Source organism: Halictus rubicundus, chromosome 18 (genome assembly GCF_050948215.1).
Source record: "Halictus rubicundus isolate RS-2024b chromosome 18, iyHalRubi1_principal, whole genome shotgun sequence".
Classification (NCBI taxonomy): domain Eukaryota; kingdom Metazoa; phylum Arthropoda; class Insecta; order Hymenoptera; family Halictidae; genus Halictus; species Halictus rubicundus.
In genome coordinates this window covers 1098591-1120534 of record NC_135166.1, presented here as the reverse complement: position 1 = coordinate 1120534, position 21944 = coordinate 1098591, and the positions used below count along the sequence as shown (strand labels likewise).

The 21944-nt window shown below is 33.5% G+C and overlaps 3 protein-coding genes across 6 annotated transcripts; 2 read left to right on the top strand and 1 right to left on the bottom strand.

The window, feature by feature from the left end:
• The first annotated feature begins 805 nt into the window (after nt 1-805).
• Nucleotides 806-2607, top strand: Clpp (Caseinolytic protease proteolytic subunit). Of its 3 annotated transcripts, none has more exons than XM_076803129.1 (5): nt 806-930; nt 1354-1518; nt 1647-1781; nt 1882-2272; nt 2334-2607. In XM_076803129.1, the coding sequence occupies exons 2-5, from the start codon at nt 1480-1482 to the stop codon at nt 2483-2485; spliced, it is 717 nt and encodes a 238-aa protein (XP_076659244.1). In that variant the 5' UTR covers nt 806-930; nt 1354-1479; the 3' UTR covers nt 2486-2607. The 3 variants fall into 3 exon arrangements, with proteins under 3 accessions (XP_076659244.1, XP_076659243.1, XP_076659245.1); XM_076803128.1 differs by having other exon boundaries at nt 806-955; XM_076803130.1 differs by lacking the exon at nt 806-930 and adding an exon at nt 974-1197.
• On the bottom strand, nt 2508-4765 carry Lft (Limb expression 1 family member lowfat). The gene is made up of 4 exons (XM_076803127.1): nt 4395-4765; nt 4012-4281; nt 3593-3939; nt 2508-3533 (listed from the first exon to the last, which is right to left on the bottom strand). Exons 2-4 carry the CDS (start codon nt 4166-4168, stop codon nt 3129-3131), a joined length of 909 nt encoding a protein of 302 aa, XP_076659242.1. The 5' UTR covers nt 4169-4281; nt 4395-4765; the 3' UTR covers nt 2508-3128.
• Nucleotides 4766-6576: 1811 nt separating this feature from the next.
• LOC143362934 (uncharacterized) lies at nt 6577-21760 on the top strand. Of its 2 annotated transcripts, XM_076803457.1 has the most exons (6): nt 6577-6943; nt 7592-11004; nt 11086-12302; nt 12384-18152; nt 18226-18465; nt 18547-21760. In XM_076803457.1, exons 2-6 carry the CDS (start codon nt 7674-7676, stop codon nt 18595-18597), a joined length of 10608 nt encoding a protein of 3535 aa, XP_076659572.1. In that variant the 5' UTR covers nt 6577-6943; nt 7592-7673; the 3' UTR covers nt 18598-21760. The 2 variants fall into 2 exon arrangements, with proteins under 2 accessions (XP_076659572.1, XP_076659571.1); XM_076803456.1 differs by having other exon boundaries at nt 11086-18152.
• Nucleotides 21761-21944: the final 184 nt, after the last annotated feature.

The window sequence follows — 21944 nt, the reverse complement described above, 5'->3', positions numbered from 1 at the left end:
ATGCTAAATCAAGGAATCTAAGTAATACGTTGTTTCTCTGTGACATTGTAATTAATTAAAAATTATAACAATATGTTGTAATATTAAAGTTCTGTGAGTATTTTGCCAAAATATAAGAATCATATTACACACCCGATTGGTCTGATAACAATTTTATTTTTATGTAGAATACAAACAGCATCTATCAAGTGTATTGTTACTCTACCATTCACGCACTGGTTTCTGTGAGGCAGATGTTACTATCCAAGTTTTATAGGGTTGTTTCTTCCTTTCCACTTGATTATGTCGTGGATATGCTTTACATATTACATATTTTCTATCCTCCTTCCATAATATCCGACATTTTAAACACCTTTTATGTAAAACTGTCTTCATCTTTAAGCCACAGGTAATATTATACATAGGTGTAAATGGCTGAAGCAAATTTCCCAAAATGATTTTGTTACTAAATGTGTTTGTTAAATTACTTGTGCATTGTTTAGTACTCATGTGATACATTGTACGAGTTGTGATACTTGGACCTACGGAAAGAATCTTTGGCGCAATAGAACTTACACCTTGGCATATGTTCCTGAACAATGACAGTGCACTCATTGTACCTGAAAAGATTTAATTATAGTTATTAGAAATACACTCGAATGTTTTGCTATTTCAATTCGTGCAAACTTAGATTAAAAGAATGTAAGGTTATGTTAACCTAAATAATGGAAATATAATTTCACTCATCAATAATTATTAACAGCACTTGAATTTTCAAAAATATATTAGTTGCTTGAATGAATATATACATATATAGCACACCTTGATAATTATATTAATTTTTAATTCAATCTATGACGAAAATGAATGTTTCTTATGTAGAGCATGAAAACATTAAAGCTCCGATCACACGTACATGTTTTGCAAATACACAAGAAATCACTTTTTGAGGTGCGTTTTGTGAAGTGCACATTGAGTATGTGTTTTGAAATTAATGAATTAGTTTCAAATTAATTCTACTACTTAAATGAATATAATGTATTTTATAAATAATTGTACTATTTACGACGCGCTTTAAATAAGTTCGCTTTAATGCACGTCTCATAAAGAGTTTTTTTAATTGAGTATTTCGATTTATTTAAATAAAAAGTCATATAAAAAATAAGTTGACTTTAAAAATTCTTTGTAATTAAACAAACAGGAATTAAAAAAGAAAAAGTTAACCTATAAAGTACCGAATATCTTAAAGTCAAAAATAAATTCTACTGCACTTTTTAGTTCAATGATTATATCGTTATCATTGACTTGTTGCCCAAATGTGCTTTTGTTGATATCATTTGATTAACAACTTGTTAATTGATTCTTTTTGTTTAGGTTACATTTTAGTTTTCATTCTTCAAGCAAAGTATTTCTGACACATTTATTTGTTAGGTTGTTATGTTAAACATCGTATTGCACGGATACGTGATTTCTGCAAGTTGTAATCAATAAAGTGTCAAAATGTTATTAAGAAGAATAAACAGGTTACTACAAATTTCTGTGAGTATAATTCAGAGTAAACAAATATGATCCATACGTATATATTTTATGAATTGTTTCTCATCATTATGTGGAGAATAGTATTTATGAAATTTTTTCATTAATGCATAATGTTTTGGATTTTGTAGATTCCTGCTCAAAAGATCAGTAGTCGATATTTAAATTTTGTACCTGTCGTAGTAGAACAAAGTGGAAGAGGTGAACGAGCATATGACATCTACTCGCGTCTCTTAAAAGAACGAATTATTTGCCTAATGGGACCGGTAAATCTTCCAATATGTGCTTTCATAATATTTACAATATTTATAAAATAATCAAGCATGAAGAATCATTGAAGAATTTGTAACATGTTTTATTTTATAGATCACAGACAATGTGTCTTCCGTTGTAGTAGCTCAACTATTATTTCTTCAATCAGAAAGTAGTAAAAAGCCAATACATATGTACATTAATTCACCCGGAGGCAGTGTAACAGCTGGTCTCGGTATATACGATACCATGCAATATGTTCTGCCTCCTGTTGCAACATGGTGTGTAGGACAAGCTTGTTCCATGGCAAGTTTATTGTTGGCTGCAGGTGCAAAAGGCATGCGCCATTCGTTACCTAATGCAAGGATCATGACGCATCAACCTTCAGGAGGAGTATCTGGTCAAGCCACGGACATACAAATACAAGCAATAGAAATTCTGAAGCTTAAAAAGCAAATAAACAATCTGTATGTAAAACATACTGGCATGGATTTGCAGAAGATAGGTAAATAAAGAGTCATGAGATTTTTTAAAGATAGATTTATTCAGTATGGTATTATTTGCAGAAGGTTGTATGGAAAGGGATACTTTCATGAGTCCTGATCAAGCAAAAGAGTTCGGAATAATTGACAAGGTACTAGCACATCCTATGCAAGAGGAGGAAGTCAAGGATATGAAATTGCCAGAAACTACTCCTGAACTTACTACACAACCTTAATATTAGGACTGAGAAACGAGTCTTATTTAAAATTACGAAATTTTATTAAAACATATATTTATCAATATTTAAAGATAGTAATAAAATATTCTTAAAACAATTACAATATAACTGCAACACAGTACAGTCATTGTGCCCACATTTCGTGAACGTTATGCACATATAAAATATGGAATGGTGACTTTATATGCAACAACCACATGAGTTTATGTTACTATGTAACAAAATACTCGAATCACTTTGATACTATTCCTCTGGCAAGCACAATATATCACCAAGCGTTTGTATGTAATGCTATGATTATGAGAAAGACTGCATAAAGTAGTAATGGAAGACGAGAATTTGTATCAAAAATGTATGTATGTACAAATTATGAATAATTTTGATTTGAAGATTGGCAGTTATTCACTTAAAATATTCTTAAAAGTACGTCATATTTCATTATCCCAATAACAGTCTATTATCACCAAAAAATACTTCATAAAAAGGACGGAATTGTTTACGTGTCTCGATGCTAGACAACAATAAAGCACTTTACAGTATAGCGACATTATATGTCAGTAAAAAACATATATTTCCCTAATACCAGCTTTTAAAAGACCAGTCTCATATGTTTTCGAATCGAGTGATTTTTCAATTAACATTACTGAGGGCATACTTGAGCGTGTGCAAGCATCAGTATGTCCTTTTTCTCTTTAGGAAATCTAAGTTCTCTTCCAGCTAAACGCGCTGTCTCGAGTTCTCTCTCAGCTAGTGCCAATTCCATAGCAACAACACCACCACCACTTTCATGCTCTCTTGCGACCCAATCTAATGCCATTTGACTACGCATATCGTCATCTAACGCTCGGTGACTATAATGAGCAACTACTTCTTGTCTGCTACATTGTCTTTCCCTCATTGCCTTTAATGATCCATTCCAGTGGAGCAATTGAAAAACCGTCATTAATTCTTGAAACTCTAACATTGTTCTTCCACGATTGCATTCTAACATAAAACGAAATGCACCTATTCCTGTGTTTGGATCCTCTTTCTCATCTCCGCTTCCCTACAAACAAAAGTAACGTAAATGCTTTCTCTACATACTCCAATAAACAAATGACATACTTGTGCCTGATTGCCAACTCCGTTGGATGTTGCAGAAGGCTTGGCAAAACTAGCTCTTGCTTCTGCAACAGCTTTTTCTATAAAGTCGTCCGTTATCTTTCTTGCTGGATGTTCGTTGAAAACAGAATTCATTAGAGCAATTTTTGCTGCCGATCTACGTGCTTCTGCCTTAGTTGGGCAATTCTGGAAACTACCAAAACAAGATCCTCCAGGGAGAGTTACGTAACACACGTAAGGTGGGCTGGTACCAGGTACAGATTCGTATATAACTAAAGCTCCGTTTCTAAGTTCTGTTCCTCTACTCTGTTTCATTTGCCAAAACTCTTGCAGAGCCTCTACTACATTCACTGTAAAAGTAATTCAAATGTGTAGTTTACGTAAGTATATATAGAGCTTAAGTTAAGAAATATTAAACATACCTCTTCCATAGCCTTGTGTGTGCTTTGCAAAACTATTAACAACAGCATCCACGGCTTCCTTTAACACTTGTTTGTCCCTAGCATCAACCAGTCCACCTGTGATACCCATATTTTCAGGGACACGGGATTTTGTTTTAACTGGCATTATGCCCTGCATTACCTTTCACAGGCTCATGTACATTTACGTTCTTCAAGTATAATTGTGACAAGGTCTACAATTAGTACATCAATCCCTTCGGTGCAGTCTTGATAACATCCATAGATCACGAGCTGAGTAAATAAAAACTTGGTCTTAAAGAAAAAAAAGAATACTGGCTGACAGTGCAGAAATAAAGTTGTCTTTCTTAATGCTCTAATGAAAATGAAGATTATCTATGGAGTACCTTCTAAGAGAAACATAAACAAAGCGCTGCGACGGTTCTTACATGCGTAGCGAAAATTAGGGTGATAATGTTAACGAGAACTGTCTTTCTCAGGTGTTCGGTTCGACGGACCCCGAATGCTGTGCTAGTAACGAAATGGTGCAGCAATTGCTGTGGCACCGAAGGCATCAGACGCGAGAAGAAACCCAGGAGGCCCACCTGCAGAGACCCGGATACCCAGGAATTCGCGTAAATTACTCTCCGATCCGCGAACCGAGCGCTGCAGGATCAAATTGCAAGATACATATAATGCGTTTAATGGCCCCGGCCTCGGATCGCTGACGATTTCCAGAAAACCAGGGCTGTCTCGGTTGCTCGAGCACCCCGTTCTATATCGCAGTCGATAATTATCTTCGAGTCTTACCAACTGATTGTAAGAGATTTCTACCATAACCAGGGACGGATTACTTTAATCTGGAGCCCGTATTTTTATCCTAATTTTCTTTTGTTTCCTTTAGGGTGCAGCACTGTTCCAGTGGTACCGAAATTCCGAGTGTGAGCGCTCTCTCTCATTTGATACTTTGATTTCACCAGTTCACCAATGTGGATAGAGAGTTTGCAATAATGTGATAGTGTTGCGCGATCACGTGAATGTGCTGTAATGGCACTGGTGTACAACAAGTTTTAATGTGTGATGTATTTTTCTCCTTGTGCCACCCACGAAAGGCCAAAAGTCCCTAAGTTCCACCACACGGCTACGTCACAATAGACACCAGCAGAGAGGATAGGAGAGTGCTCACGGCCGGGGTTTTTAGCCTCCGGTATAGTGCTGCAACCACACTAAATTCTAGCCTGGATCAGGTCTCACACTCACGGCAAAGTAGTACGCAGATCAGATCCAACACAGAAGTTATTTGTATTGAAAAAACTCGCTCTACTTCGTTCTATTTTGTATATATACACGATTGTATTTTATTGTACTTTATTTGTTCAGAAATAAAGAATATTAATTACAACAGTCAATGTGTTCTTCTTTTCCCACCCTGACACGAAATTTCACGCCACCTCTTTTATTATCATGTTCTCCTAGTAAAAATCCGAAAATTGCGAAAAATTTACGAACTTTGTATTAGGAGAACATGATAGCAAAGGAGGTGGCACGAAATTCAATAGTATAGGTCAACGTCAAGCCAGAGGTCGAATTTTCGGAAACTTTTCGAAAATCTCAGAAAAATTGAACTTTTGTATTAGGAGAACATGATATCGAAGGAGGTATCCGAATTTCAGTAGTACAAGTCAATGTCAAGTCAGACGCTCGAAAAATTTCCGAAATTTCAGTAGTATAGGTCAACGACAAGCCAGACATCGAATTTACGGAAAATTTTCGAAAAATTGTACTTTTGTATTAGGAGAACATGATATCGAAGGAGGTATCAGAATTTCAGTAGTACAGGTCAACGACAAGCCAGACGCTCGAAAATCTTCGAAATTTCAGTAGTACAAGTCAACGACAAGCCATACGGCCAAATTTTCGGAAAATTTTCGAAAAATTGAACTTTTGTATTAGGAGAACATGATATCGAAGGAGGTATCCGAATTTCAGTAGTATAGGTCTACGTCAAGCCAGACGCTCGAAAATCTTCGAAAATTCAGTAGTACAAATCAACGACAAGCCAGACGGCCAAATTTTCGGAAAATTTTCGAAAAATTGAACTTTTGTATTAGGAGAACATGATATCGAAGGAGGTATCCGAATTTCAGTAGTATAGGTCAACGTCAAGTCAGACGGTCGAAATTTTCCGAAATTTTAGTTATACAAGTCAACCGCAAATTAGACTGTCAATATTTTCCGAAAATTTTCGAAAAATCGCATTTTCTATTAGGAGAATATGATATTGAAAGAGGTGGCACGAAATTCAGTAGTTTTACTCGACGACAAGTAGGACGTTCGGGAAAAATTGAAGGTTAAGTAATTATATACGCAGATACGTCTTTTCATTATATTGTCTTTATTTATTCATTGTTGACTCTTACATAAAATGATTGTCTTAAAATACAATATAAATTTTTACATGTAATACGGTAGGATGTGACACAGAAAGAGTAAGAGGGCTCTAGAGCCCCGCGGAGCCAAAAAATACATTACAATTTCCGATCCATGGTAATGTCGGACGAAGCATTGGTTGAAGCTAGTTCTCATCTATGCCACAGGTTTAGTCAAGGTTCTGTTCCAAGTTAAAAGATGGTGTGGGCTCTGTTCCATGCTAAACGTGGATGTGGGATCTGATCCAGGCTAAAATTGGGACTTAGGGCAGCACTATACGGGAGGCAGAAAAACCCCAGGCGTGAGCACTCTCGTATCCTCTCTGACACCAGTAAACAATCGAAGTTTTCCCCAAGAATCGAGGAAAACATGCACTGTACATAGTCAATACGGTCGAGCACAGTATGTATTAAAATGGAACCTACAGTTAAACTACACCTGGTACCTGGTTCGCGAAGGCAAGTGATATCTGTCTAGCACTCGTGTCCAATATGGCGTGTATATTGTGAATTGCATTAACGTGCAGGTAAGATTTGCTTTAATTTTTGTAATTTTGATCCGTCGGATATGTTAAATAGTGAAAATCTGTGCATTTTGTGGTCACGACCCGTTGCATATATTTGTATCTTCATTTACATTTTAAGGAATCCAATGTTAGTGCGATTTTTTCACTAAAATATGTGAACTCTGTCAACCTTTGCACCTTCAAGGTCCGATTTCTGAGGTACATTTACAGTGACAGGTGTGTCGTGTGGACAATATGTGCTTTCAATTGTACGGTTTGTTGAGTAAGAAATATTTTCAAGTGATAGAAGAGAAACAAAGTTGGAAGATAATTTTGCGAGTAGTCAAATCTACATAAACTTGATTGTATAAATTAATCAAACTGGAGTCAAATTTGAAAAGTGAATACCTACATCTGAATACTATTTTCAACAGAGATTTTCAAAAGTTATTTAAACAAAATAATATGACAAGAATACTTAATAATATTAATCACATATATATCACATATGTATATATATAAGAGAGTGAAATTTTGTGAGTTGTACTAGAACATTGAACTCTCATTACATGACCCAAAACATTATTTAATAAAATGTATGAATGAAATACCAAATATCTTGAGATTTTTATATTTTCAGAGCTAATGTTTTTTTTTATCTTTTTATAGGTCTGCTCCTGCTTAATGCAATTGTGTCTGTGAGTAAAGGGATTAAGATAAATATAAGAAACCTGTAGTCAAACAATGTACAATGAACTACAATGGAAACATGCCAGATTGGCATCAGTTTAATGCCTCGCAAACAAATGAAGTTACTGCTCCTACACAAAATGTGAATTCTGGTCATTTGGCATTCATTCCTGGTGTTAGTCCACCGACATTGAATGCACATAATCTTAGTTCTGAGGGTCTTAGCAAACATCAAAATGATACAAATTTTAATCCAAGAAATTATCAACCATTCAACAATGTCTCAAGTGGGGCAAACATTTCAAACAACAGCCCTCTTGCATCTATGGCACAAATGCAAAATTGCATTAGCCATTATACCTCTCAAAACACGAGGAATCCTATGCTGGATAACTTAAATTCTTCTGTGGATCCAAGGAATACAGCAATTGCGAATATAAATGATGATCTAGGATATAGAAGTAATCAGGTGCCTTTCAATGGGTCTATGGGTCATCTAACTGGGCCAAGTTGTAATTTAAATGCATCTGGGCCTATATCTGGACTTACCTCACGGTCTAACACTGGGCCAGGACCTGGAAATAGTCCTAGGACTGGAAACGGACCTGCAGCTAATCCTATATATGGATCTGGTCCTAGACATGGATCTGTATCTGGATTCGCACCTGAGTCAGGTTCTGGACCTGTAAGTATGGGACCAAGAAATAGTAATTTAGGCTCGGTACATGCTGGGAAACCTGGACCTCCGTCATATGTGCCTTGCAAGGGGCTCTGTTGTAATTCAGACCCCAATATTAATTATCAGCAGTGGGAAAAGTTTGGATCGTATCAAAATAATGCAATGTACAGAGACAATGTACATCCACCCAATTACCAAATGGAGAATAGACATTTTGGAAATAACTGTAATTTTAGGAAGGACAATCTAGAAGGAAAGGAAACAATGGGTTCTGTGGTTCCCAATGCGCCTGTTGTAGATCACAGAAGAAACTTTACTGATTACAAATATCATAAAGATCACTCGTTACATAGAAACTATTCAACATCTACAGGAATGTTCACAAATTATCCTATGCAAAATTACAATTACTCGACAGAGCATCAAAAGTACCCTTATCCAATGAAGGAACATCCGAAGACAAATAATATGAGTATTGCGAATTCAGGAATGATGAAGCATTCAGAACAGAACTTTATACCTCAACAAAAGTATAACAATAAACAATTTCAATATCAGAATGGAAATATGTTACCAAAAGCAGTGTCTACCTTAAACGTTGGTGGGAACATGGTGTCGTCCCCGCAAAATGCTTATTTCAATTCGCAGTTTACAAGAAATATTCCAACAGAAATGCCCCACGAGTGTCAGGAAAGTACAGATAATACTGCGATAGCTAGTAGACCAGGATGTTCTTTTGTACACAACTCACCTCCTCAGCATCAATCGTATCAGCATAAACTAGCAATGCAAAAATTTTCAATGGAAAACCACCTTAGAGAATTAAGTAGAATACCAGGATATCAATCGCATCCAAAGTACAAAGAATGCATCATGAGATACAGACAGCTAATGAAATTACAGCAGTCAACTAATTATCAAAACCCTGTTCAAACTTCGCAAGTGACAACACCAGTTAACACAGCACTACCGCCAATTAATTTACAGTTCGATCAAAATGGTATGTTGATAAACTCTAATTATTTGCCAGATGGTATTCCTAAATTACCAAATGCACCACCTGAAGAACAATCATCTGAAGCTATGGAGAAACGGATTAAAGATCAGGCTATTTCTGTAGCCAATGAGAAGCGTCAACGAACTCAGCAATCGGACCACTTGATGATGCCTGCACAAAGTGAACATGTTCCTTCTTCCTGTCTAGAGAGCTTTCAGGAACAAGAGCAATTTTTAGTGCAGAAGGACTTCAATCAAAATCAATTGAAAGTACAAACAAACGACAGACATAATTTCAATACTTTAAATACCGACGATAATAACAAAACGATGATGCAACAAAAAGCTTCAAAAGAGTTTGCTAATAAACCAGAACTTGACGTTCGGCAGTTTCTAGCTAATTGGGATGAGACAGATGATGAAGAAAATACATCGAACTTATTAGCTACAGCTTCAAATGAAACAACTCCGGTTGTAGTTGTGAGCTACGAGAACCTGGATCTCTCATCAAAAACACCACAAAACTTAGAAATATCTAGACGAAATAGTTTTCCTTCGAACAATACTACATCAGACAATGACAAAGGGGCAAAAGAAAATATAACAACGCGAGACTGTTTAACGATATCGTATTCGTCTTCAGAAGCCACTGCTGATATCATTGAAACTTCTAAACGAACGATAGAAGAAGGTGTGGTAAAACCAGGGAGTATAATACACTGTATCAGTAACGGTCCTGATGAGATACCTACCATACACATAGTAGATAACTTAGAAATAAGCAACATTTTAGGAGCATCCAACGACCAAGTAATAGAAACGTTAGAAAAACAGAATACAATATCATTGTTCGGGGAAGCGGATGGTAACAACAGAGAAGGGGTAATTTTGGAGACTACCGAACAGCATGATAAAGACGAAACTCGTTTATTATCTACAAATTATGACGATGTGGCCAAGGAGAGTAATATTGAAGATCCTAATATTCCTGAAACAATTCAGACAGTCACTGTTTCGATAAATAGTCAGGAACTGAGAGTTTTATCACCTTCGGTAAAGAGTAATTTGGATGTTGCTGAGAATCTAGAATTGAAGAAACAGAGCAGTTTCGTCAGTGAAGAGTCACACAATCCTGATGACATTAGCTTACCAGATCTCCCAACATCCGAGTGTACACCAATTTCTACAACCTTGAATACTCCTATTCATTCAGATAGCGAAGAATCGTCACAAAACATGGAAGATTTATCTATATCCATATCCGCGAATCCAATAGAAGTGATGCAAAACAGTCCAGTAATTAGTTTCACCCAATCTCCAGTTAAAATGGAACCGTACGGACAGCTGAATAATGAGGATAAACTTGGTTACAAAACTAGCATTAACAGTTGTCACGAACAAGACACGACCATTACCAATTTTGATTTTTCTGCTGATAACTCTAAAGTCAAATCTGCTGAATTATCTAAAGGTAAACAAGCGAAAAGTCTTGGACCAATAAGAAAGAAAGTATTCTCAACAGAAAGCAAAGAATGTGATATAAGAGTTCTGGACGTGTGTGAGACATTAACATCGTCTGCATATGAATTGGAGGTTCAACAGGAGGAAATGGATAGCGAAAAGAATACAGAGCAGGAATCTTTAAGCTGTATACATGAAGGGAAAAAGAAAAAGAAGAAAAGATCAATGGATTCGGTGAAATCAACAATTCAAGCAGGTAAGTCGACAACAGATACAAATAAAACAATGCATACTGTGATCTCAACTGGTTCTAATGTAAATTTCGTAAATCCGACAGGGTTCGACAATGAAGTTTCGTCATCTAAAACCGAAGATCCGACTAAAAAGCAAAAAATCCAAAATTTGAATGTATCTGTGACCACTATCAATCCACTACTTTCAGAAGGCGATTTAAATACAAAAAAGAGAATAAAGGAAAGTGTAACTTGCGTGGATAAATGTGTAGATAGAAATACGAATGGGGACAAAGTAATAAAAGCACAGAAGAAGGAAGTAGAACGATTAATACAATTGAAACGTTCTGATATGAAGAGGATTGCTAGAGACGGTTCTATCTCGTCTCAAGATGATGAACAATCTGTGTGCCATATGACTTCTCAATACAAAAATTATTCTATTGCTGTGATAAAAGATACCGTTATTTTAAGTGATAAGAAATCACACGGCACTGCAGAAAAGTGTGTGAACATCTGTTGCGAGAACCCACACGAACTTCAATTCAGAACAGACTGTACCAAAGAGCTTTCCGACGAGATGAAAAGGAAAAAATATTCTGAAAATTGTAAGAGGTCCGAAGCAGTACAAAAAGATCTAGATATCGCAGATGAAGACATTAGATATACTGCAGGAGAAGCACGTTTGTTAAATGAACACAACAGCAACAAAGATAGACTGCATCGAGACAAGAATATAGAAGAAAGGTTGCAGAAAGACGATAATGCAAATAAAGAAGTATCTTTAGAGCAAAATGTATCGTCACTGGTTAATCCGGGCTCAGACGATTCGGCTACGCCAGTGGAAAATTCGAGGCTTAAATTTAGGAAGAGCTTCATGAAGAATGCTAATTCCGAGTTTGGAATACAAGTTACAAACGTAAATTTAAAGTTTAAAGATAGCGACGTCGGAAAAGAATTGATATTAGGAGATAAGGGACAAGAACACGCGAAAGATGCTCTGGATAGCATAAAAATTGAAATAAATGTTTCCTGCGCGGAAAGAAATTTAAAAAGACACGAGCAAAACAAACGACTATTGTATGAAATCGATGATTCGTCTTGTAGCAATATATTGGATAGTCATTGTCGAAAACGTTCCACCGAGCAAGAAATACTATATGCTAATTTTGATAAAGTTCATAAGATGATTGAAAAGTCTCCTGCGGTTGAAGTTACTACTACGAACGAAAAGGATAAATCCACAAATGATGCAGCAACAGTAGTTACAGACACAACTATGAGTACTGCTCTAGAAAACAGTGGAAAAAAATTATTGGAGGTAAGTGATGATGCTTTTTCATTTATTACTTCCAAACACACTTTGACTTCAGAGAGTCAGGTTGTTACTAAATCATTACAGGATAACATAACATGTAAGGATACGTTAAAAGCAAGTGTAAAAAAGAGTACTAATTGTTCTTTTAATGTTGATACGATCAAAACAAAAAGTGCAATATCTAATACTGCCATAGCTGATGCAAATAATAAGATGTTAACTAAGACGAATGATAAGATTGAAGAAGAAGAAGATAGTTCGATGAATACGGAAGGTGATCATAGGATTAGAACACAAAATCAATGTTCTAACTTGGCAGAGAATTCTTCTCAAGCTGTAACTGAGGCATTTAAAAAGAGTGATGAGAAGAAGCTAGATGACATATCATATATGTTAAATGGTTCAAAGAAACTACTGGATATCGATTTTGTAGAATTCAATTCGAAATCGTTGAGCTCTTTAAACAATCTAGATTTCGATTTGAACCAGAAGGAGTATAAAAAATGTTTAGGAGCGAAAATTGGCGAGTTAGATGATAATTATATGGGAATGTGGAAGAAGCCAAAGATAGATCACGTTTTTGAAGACTGTGACATGTTCCAAAGTACCAGTGGGTACATAAATCCTATATTTTCAAACATAGATAAAATGGAGGATTTGCATACAGTTCCTGTATACACTACCAAAGATGGAAAAATATCTTATAGCCCTAACCGAAGGTTTACACATCACGAATTGATGGCGGAAGCTCGCAGACGTGAAACAGGTTGTTCTGCACGAAAGTCTCACTATGTAAATACCTGGAACAGCTATTACAATTCCAAGTTTCGCAAGTTCCACAAGAAGAAACGGCATCATGGTTTCAACGATAAGAATAAACACGAATATAAGGATACCAAATATCTCTATCAAAGAAAGAGGAATTATTCGGACGATTTCTGTGGCAAACATCATGTTAAGTATAAGGATTACGTACACAACATTAAAAATAATAATGCTGTTTGGCCCAATCGTTCGAAAATAGACAGGGTATGCAGCAGCAGTGATTCTGATGAGGAAATTATAGGTCATCATGAGAATATCATTGACATAAGTGATTACAGAAAGATTCATGCTATAGAAAACAAAACTGTTGCAGGAGTTTCTAAATCACATAAACGTGAAACGATTACGAATAATGATCCACCTTCCAAAGAGACACAGCTGATTCAACATAATTTTCTTGATAGCAACAAACGCCCTGAAACTGTAAGTGGTAAAGACAATATAAATTCTCACATGATGAATAATGAGTTCGTCGATAGAGAAATAAAGGAGAACGTTAAATCTGATGGGAGTGTATCGTTGTTGGATAAATCTTCTAATTGCACTTCAGAGAATCTTCAGTCAAGTAAAGATAAACAATCAGACGAAAGATGTAAAAAGTCAGGAATTTCCGAACATGATAGCAAAACTATAAGTAACGATGTTAGAGAAGAAATAAGTATCAAAGAAAATCCAATTTTTGAAGAGAAAGAAGATAACAAAGTATGTGCTTCAGAAAGTCCTTTGGATACTGAAGAGCAGCAACAGGAAAATGATTTGAAAGAAAAGAATGATCAGAGTTCTCTTTCAAAAGATAAAGATACTTCCGAGGATCATACTGAAACCTGTACAGTTTTAGAAACTAATCAAGATGAAGAAGCAACGTGTGAAGCTTCTAAAACAAAACATCACGCATCTGACGAAATGTCAAGAAATCACCTGAGTGAAAAGAATGATCAGAGTTCTCTTTCAAAAGATACAGATACTTTCGAGGATCATACTGAAACCTGTACAGTTTTAGAAACTAATCAAGATGAAGAAGCCATGTGTGAAGCTTATAAAACAAAACATCACACATCTGACGAAATGTCAAAAAATCACCTGAGTGAAAAGAATGATCAGAGTTCACTTTCAAAAGATAAAGATGCTTTCGGGGATCATACTGAAACCTGTACAGTTTTAGAAACTAATCAAGATGAAGAAGCCACGTGTGAAACTTATAAAACAAAACATCACGCATCTGACGAAATGTCAAAAAATCACCTGAGTGAAAAGAATGATCAGAGTTCTCTATCAAACAATAAGGATACTTTCGAGGATCATACTAAAACCTGTACAGTTTCAGAAACTAATCAAGATGAAGAAGCCATGTGTGAAGCTTATAAAACAACACATCACGCATCTGATGAAATGTCAAAAAATCACCTGAGTGAAAAGAATGATCAGAGTTTACTTTCAAAAGATAAAGATACTTTCGGGCATCATACTGAAACCTGTACAGTTTTAGAAACTAATCAAGATGAAGAAGCCACGTGTGAAACTTATAAAACGAAACATCACGCATCTGACGAATTGTCATCAAATATTTTAATATGTGGGATATCTAAAGAGACATTGACTGAAGTGATAGATGTATTGCCTAAGAGCAGTAACGAAGAATTGAATGATAAAACAGATTTTCGCCAAAATCTGAAACTGGTACAAACCTCGAATACAAATGAAAAGCATGAAGACAATATAACCGAGAATGCAGAAGAAAGTATTATATCCATGAGAGATGAAAAAGATGACTCAAAAAACAATGTTTCAAAAGTAAATAATGTTATTTGTATAAAACAAGAGGAATACGAATCTCAACTGATGCATATAGTTACAACTAATTCAGAAAGCTCAAAGTATTCTGTTGAAACAGTTAAAACTAACGAGGCTGTGAATACTGATCTCAGTACAGAAGTAGATAATCTAACGACAAAACAGTATATTGAATCAACAGATATTTCGGAAACTACTACTCATGTTGACAAAGACTATGCCACTAACAAATCAGTGGTACCTCTGGGAAATAATGAGGGTGATACTATGAAAAGCATAAAAGACGTTTTAACAGAAGATGCAATGGTATGTTTCGATAATTCAGAAGACCATTCGAATGCTAGTTATCCTGAAAAACTACAAAATGAAAATGAAGCTAATCTTACTCGAGAATCTTCTCCAGAAAGTGAAATGCCTGATTTGTGCATGTATGACGAAACAAAAAACTCTTTACCTGAAACCTGTGTGAAAAAGAAATCAGATAATGAAGAGTATAAACAGGAAGAAGAAGAAAAGTGTGAGTTACCTTCCTTTGATTCTTGTAGAAACTTGGAAACAGATTCATCTCCAAGCAACACAAATGTAAAAATGATACCCAAACTCGTCATAAAGAAGACTGATGCTTCAATTTCTAAAACAGAATACTTATTGGATTCTACACAATCCGAAAATCTTTCTGATAAATATAATACAAAGTTATTACCTGATTTGCGGCCAAAAATACCTAAAATGATAATCGTGAAAAGCAGATCACGTTCAGCAACTCCTACTACTGAAATCTTGGAAAAAAATAAATCTGAAAACTCTCGAAGCTTTTCGTCAGAGCATAATGACACTAGCATGGATGTAGATAATAGCGATTCTGAATCATATACATTAAAATACAAAAACTACGAAAGCAAAGTTCCAAAAGTGAAAATAAAGTTGGACAACATTTCTTCTAAGGATTTGAAGCTATATATGAAACGAAAAGCTACTAAAAAGAACGTCTCAAGAAGTAAAGTAAAAAGAATTAAAATTCCAGAAAACAAGAATTCCTCAATAAAGTATGGAACAGAAGACAGTTCAGAGGCAGAAATTAGTGGTTCTGATGATGATGAGCAAATCCTACAGGAATTGTCAACCAGTGAAGCTGAGAAAATACCGAAATTAAAATTAAAGAAGCAAGATGAGGACGTGATTTTATCGTTAGAAAGAACCAAGGAAAATGATACAAATACTTCAAAAACACTTATCAAGAAATCTAAAAAATCCAAAGAAGAAGGCGTTAAACACTTTAATGATGATGAAATAAGGAAAAAATATCCGCAATATATTACTGCAAAAATTCCTAAAGTGATAATAAAAAGAACACAAGTTGGCGCAGAATTTAAATGCGAAATTAGTAAGAATAAAAAGTTTTCTAATATTGATGCATCAAAGTGGCAACCAAAAGTTAAATTAGAAAGACTGAAGATTCTAGACCACATTGCGAAAGATACAAAGGAACCAGAACTCTTGTTAAGTGATAAATTACATGTCGAACATGATATTAATAAAAACGATTCAGATTATAACGATAGAGTTAAATTATGTAGATCTAATTCAGTATCCAATTTATCGACTATTAAATATAAGCAGAGAAGATTTTCTGATCCTGATTACACGAAAATAGATGTGAAATCAACTTTAACTGATATTGATTTAAAAGATGAAGAAGATGATGAGAATAGAAACTTAAAAAGAAAAGGTAAGAAAACATCATTGTCTCAATCTAAAAGGGTGAATCACAGTTTGATCAACGAAAGTGAAAATAAAGTAAAAGAAATAGATAAATATGAAAATGTTATAGAGGAATCTTTCGAGAATCATTTGATTGAAGATGACAATGATTCATTCGTTGAGAAAAGTGAATACTCATCCTTTGGGACCAAGCCAACTATATCTTCAGTAGAAGACAAGTACTTGTCTTCTGATATTTTGCGTTCACGCAACTTCGGTGATAATGATAATTCTATTATTAAAGTTGATTCTTCGGACGAAAGCCAAACTACTATAGAACTTCTACCAGCATCTCCTGATAGCAGTGACAATGACAATGAATCAAAGAATCGTGAATTTGAAAGTATATCTAGAATGCACTTAGATGATGCCATACCAACTCAATTGGAGCTAGAATTAGATCTCATTGATCTCAGAAATACCCAACATTCAGATGCGCTTACGCCAAAAATTAATATGTTAAACTACGCAAATATTGATAAATATGAGCATGCATCACATTCTAAAAACGAATGTGTAGACACTGGAACATCAAAAACATTTTTCAATGATTTACAATGCTCTCCGCAAAGTGCCTTTAATAAAAACAAAGTGCAAAGTCCAGAAAAGAAATCAAACGATTATTTTTATTGCAATGACTTATTAGTTAAGGAAGTCTTAGCTGCTAAGGAAACACTGAAGAAATGTCTATCTCAATCTGAAAATGAAAATAAGGAGAAAAGGGTATCAAGACCTAAAACTGTAGCAGAAAAGAAACAGGGTTTAAGTTTTAGTTTTCAAAATCTCGAAAAATCATGTTATAAATCGGAAGATAAGAAATTTACAAGCACAGGAAAGAAAGAATATAAATCTGTTCAGCAACTGGATATTAAAGAAATTGAAGAAAACCATACCAAGCAAGATGAACATTCTTCTAAGGGACAACAATTAAAATGGAAAGAATCACAAGAAGAAACATCTTACAACTGTCCTACAGCTTCTACGTGTAGATCTACCAGCGTACCTGAGTTAGCTACAATTTCTTTAAAAGCAACCAAAAAATTCAGTCAAATTGCTATAAGCAAAGAATCTTTGAACATAGAAACTAATACGCTCAATCCCTCGAACAATCTGGATACCCTACAGGATACATCGAAACTTACCGAAAAAAAATCAGAAAAGAAAACAATAAATAGTATTCAAGATCAAAAAACGAATGATAGTTCAAGTGAAACAAAGACAAAAGAAGATAATATGCCATTATTAGTGCCAGAGTTTGCTTTAAATTTTGATTCCAATTCGGATAGAGACAGTTCTAGATCACCACCTGTTATTACCAATCAGGAAGAAAGTGACAATGCAGTAGAAAATACGAAAGATACAAAGAATAAAGTGATAACTCCAATCGAGAAAATAGAAGAGAATATTAAACATTCCTATAAAGACTGTGAAATGACTATAGGTGATATTATAACACAACTGGCTTACCATGAAAAGGTAAATATATATATTTATTGAGCTCAATTGGAAACATAAAGCGTCTAATACTTCATTAATGTGTCGTGTACAGGCAACAATAAAGCATAGAAGATATTGCAATTTGTGTGAGAGGTGGTTCCCTACAACATCGCGACACCGGCGACATTTAGCTGGATATCAACATCGTTACATGGAACTAACACAACGTAAAAGTATTCACACATTATTCATTTTATTCACTGGTAAACCTTGTCCAAGACTTTTGCCAGCCAATGTCATCCGCACTGATTGCTCCATTGGAGAACTGACGCCTTTACAGATTGCTGTACAGGTTTGTCTCCGAAATTACAAGAAACGTAGATGATAGACATATGTAATTCTAAAGGTTTGTTTTATTATTTATATATTTTAGGATGTATCAAACTATGTGGAATCCACGGAAGACCTTAAAACGATAGAATGATAACAAGGAGTCACTGCAAACCACTATAACTGTGTACATACGTTCACTGTGATCACCTATAGTAGAACAAATGATGTGAGTACCTCTAACAAAAAGTACTATAAACCACAGAAAAGCAGTTCTGTAATACATTTAATCTCAATCGAATTGTACATGTTCATTGTATAAGTACTATTACGAAAAATTAACATCTACGAACTTTGCAACAATGCGCTGTTAAATGATGTTAATTGTTAAAAGTTACTTGAAAAAAAAATTATTTTGTGTAGTTAGGTATTTAGCCAAAGATTTTCGCTACAAAGTACATATTAGATTATTTATAGTTTTCGAAGACTGCACAGTCTTTTATTTGTACAAATAAAGTTATGAATAATGTAAGAAATGAATGTGCTCGTTATAAATTATAACTTATACTGTGAAAAGACTTACATATATGATGTATAAACATACACATATATATATTATGTGTGTATGTACATACACACATTCACAATATATAAATATATATATATATTTATATATTATTATTATTGTTTCAAGAAAGCTATGTACTCTTGCAATGTTAAATAGACCTAAAAACAAATATATATAGTTATATTTGAATAGAATTATATATTTTAAGCAGGGGTAGTCAATGTGAAAGATATCTATATTTTATGTTATAATACAGAACGATGTACTATGAGATGTTATTCAGTTGCTGTGATTCTGAATCAAATTTTGCTAATGAATAATTTCATCAAATAAAATCAAAATGTGTTTTAAAATATCGAAAATATACATTAGAAGTATTTCCATAATATACGTTCATTTTTGTACATACACGTAAAGAATTACGAGTTTGTAAATTTATATTTCTTAATAATAATAAGTGTAATCTTATTTGTTAAAGGCCTGATCCTTGTTTAATAAGAGAAACATCGTTCAGCTTAACAATAACATCTCATGGCTCGTTAAGAAGTTTATATTGTACAGCGATATATGTTCACCCCTGTCACTTGTTTCTGTTTTATTCAAAATATTTAAATGTGCCTAATAAGTTATTGTTCATATAATAATGAAGTTTTGAATTGTTTTAACTGTTTGTTCACTATTTTTCTTATTATTGATATACACAATCTAAGAATAGGAAATATTCTTAAAGAATAAGTTCCTAGCTATAGAAAGAGAAGTGGAGTAGACCTATTTCTTGTTACAAGGCTAAAAGAGAAGTGTTGGTACAGGGTTAACACAGTACACAGACAATCGTTTCATAGTTTTCTGTTCTCTGGTTTACATTCCAAAGAATACAAATATATTGACTCACTTTATTGAAATAGAATATGTAGATTTATTATGAAATTTAATCAAATAGAAAAAGTATATATAAATCTATTGACTGTTATTCCACTTAATGTTTTGTTTCATATGTTTCTTTTATCGATTCCATATTTTATTCGCACGAGTGCCTTAAAATACACCTAACAGTATTTGTCGTATCATGTTATATATTACATATATCAAAATCATATATTTACATGCACTTTATTCTAGTGCATATTTCTAATGATCTTAAATGAGATGTGCATAATAACATTGCAATTATGAGAGTATATAATTCCATATGTACAGTTATTAAAAAAAATACATGGTAATGTATCCTTCTATAAACTAATAAGATTAGTGGATGCGTCTAAATGATAATTCTGTATAAAGAAATATCTTCTCATAATTGAAACCTAGTTATGCACAAGTTTTACGATTTCAATGTGTGTTCTATGTGCCTAATTGTAAGAAGTTTATATACATTGAAGTTCAGTTGTGTGTAATACTACTTATGTACATTTAACATAATATAAGAGTACGTCACGTGTATATTGCTTAAACGGTCAAATCGAAAATATTGATAATTTTATAGATATTCATAATTGTGCGGCAAAGAATTGTATCTATTTGGCAACATATGTACTAAGTTGGAAAGGAGACTTAAGAATTTTATAACATTTCTGGCGTGCATATATATAGTATCTACTAGTAGGAATGCAACAAAATTGCATATATAACATTTGATCATTTAGTAGCTTAACAATTAAGTTTGAATATTTAAGTTCGATTATTTGAACATAATTACATTATTATATAATCAAGAAAAAAAATCAAATTTTATGCAACATATATTTCTTTTAGATAAACAATAGATTTTTAATAAATTTGATTGGTGACTTCCATTAATGTAAATTAATATAAGGTGGCACTGATTCAATAAAAATAAAATGTTTCTCGTATCATTATTGCATTTGAAAATCAAGCTTTATAGTTTAAAGTATAACGAATACAAAGATGAGAAAATGTGCAAAATTTGAGTTAGTGTATTGTCTAAACTATTTGTATAAACTTTTACTTACAGAAATTTTTCCATTATATTTCAATTTTCCTTATTTTGAATACAAATTTTTAAGCATCAATATTGTACCCATTTTTCAGTAAAAGATGATGTATTATCTTTATAATGTTCCAATCATTAAACTTTAATTTATAGCTATTTATATTTTTAAGTCATCAGACTTTTTGTTGTACATTAAACATAAATTAGATTGCACCGTCTAAATGGATCAGATCCGTGTAATGAATTGTGTGTAATTGTATATTTTTACGAAGTTTACAATTGTTCATTCCATCAAGAATGTAGACTTTTGAAATGGTTGTTAGTTCCACAATTCTGAAATAAGCAGACAATTTATACAGCCCTGCTAATTTTGTACACCGTGTGGGAATAATCTAGAATAATTGTGTGAGATGTATTACACTAAGCTGCAAGAGTGTTTCAGATCTGTAACATTCTCAATTTTAAAATTAATTATGAATTTTATCTTTTATAAAAACTATAAGAAATTTAAACTTTGCAATATTACAAAATTCAAAATAATTATACTATAAATTTTAAATAATTACAAAAATTACTAAATTTCATATAGTTTAAGTTTTTATAAAAATCAACAGAGATTGGGCATTAAAATGTTACATATCTAAACACAAAACCATTCCATGAAGCAGTGTAAGAAATTTTATCGATAAAATTAAGAATTATACAAATCGATAGATTATATTGTTATTGTATTTAAGCTACAAACTGTATACAAAATTTTAGTTGATACATTAAAGAAATAAATAGTAACAAAAATTATATTGTGTATTTGTATTATTTTCTATTTCTATATCTTACTTTAATAATTTTATTTTATATTGGGAACTATAATTTATGCAATTTAATTGTTAACAAATTGTTAACAAATAATATAATTATAATAACGAGTAAAAAGCAAGTCATACTTGCGTCACTTGCAAATATATCATATGATTTTGCATAT

Coding starts and splice junctions, on each gene's coding strand:
- Clpp (XM_076803129.1), top strand. CDS start 1,480: ATGTTATTAAGAAGAATAAACAGGTTACTACAAATTTCT. Junction 1,519..1,646: donor ACAGGTTACTACAAATTTCT/GTGAGTATAATT, acceptor TGGATTTTGTAG/ATTCCTGCTCAAAAGATCAG. Junction 1,782..1,881: donor TTATTTGCCTAATGGGACCG/GTAAATCTTCCA, acceptor TTTATTTTATAG/ATCACAGACAATGTGTCTTC.
- LOC143362934 (XM_076803456.1), top strand. CDS start 7,674: ATGAACTACAATGGAAACATGCCAGATTGGCATCAGTTTAATGCCTCG. Junction 18,153..18,225: donor AACTGGCTTACCATGAAAAG/GTAAATATATAT, acceptor TGTCGTGTACAG/GCAACAATAAAGCATAGAAG. Junction 18,466..18,546: donor CTTTACAGATTGCTGTACAG/GTTTGTCTCCGA, acceptor TATATATTTTAG/GATGTATCAAACTATGTGGA.
- Lft (XM_076803127.1), bottom strand. CDS start 4,168: ATGCAGGGCATAATGCCAGTTAAAACAAAATCCCGTGTCCCTGAAAAT. Junction 3,940..4,011: donor CACACAAGGCTATGGAAGAG/GTATGTTTAATA, acceptor TTACTTTTACAG/TGAATGTAGTAGAGGCTCTG. Junction 3,534..3,592: donor GAGTTGGCAATCAGGCACAA/GTATGTCATTTG, acceptor TTTTGTTTGTAG/GGAAGCGGAGATGAGAAAGA.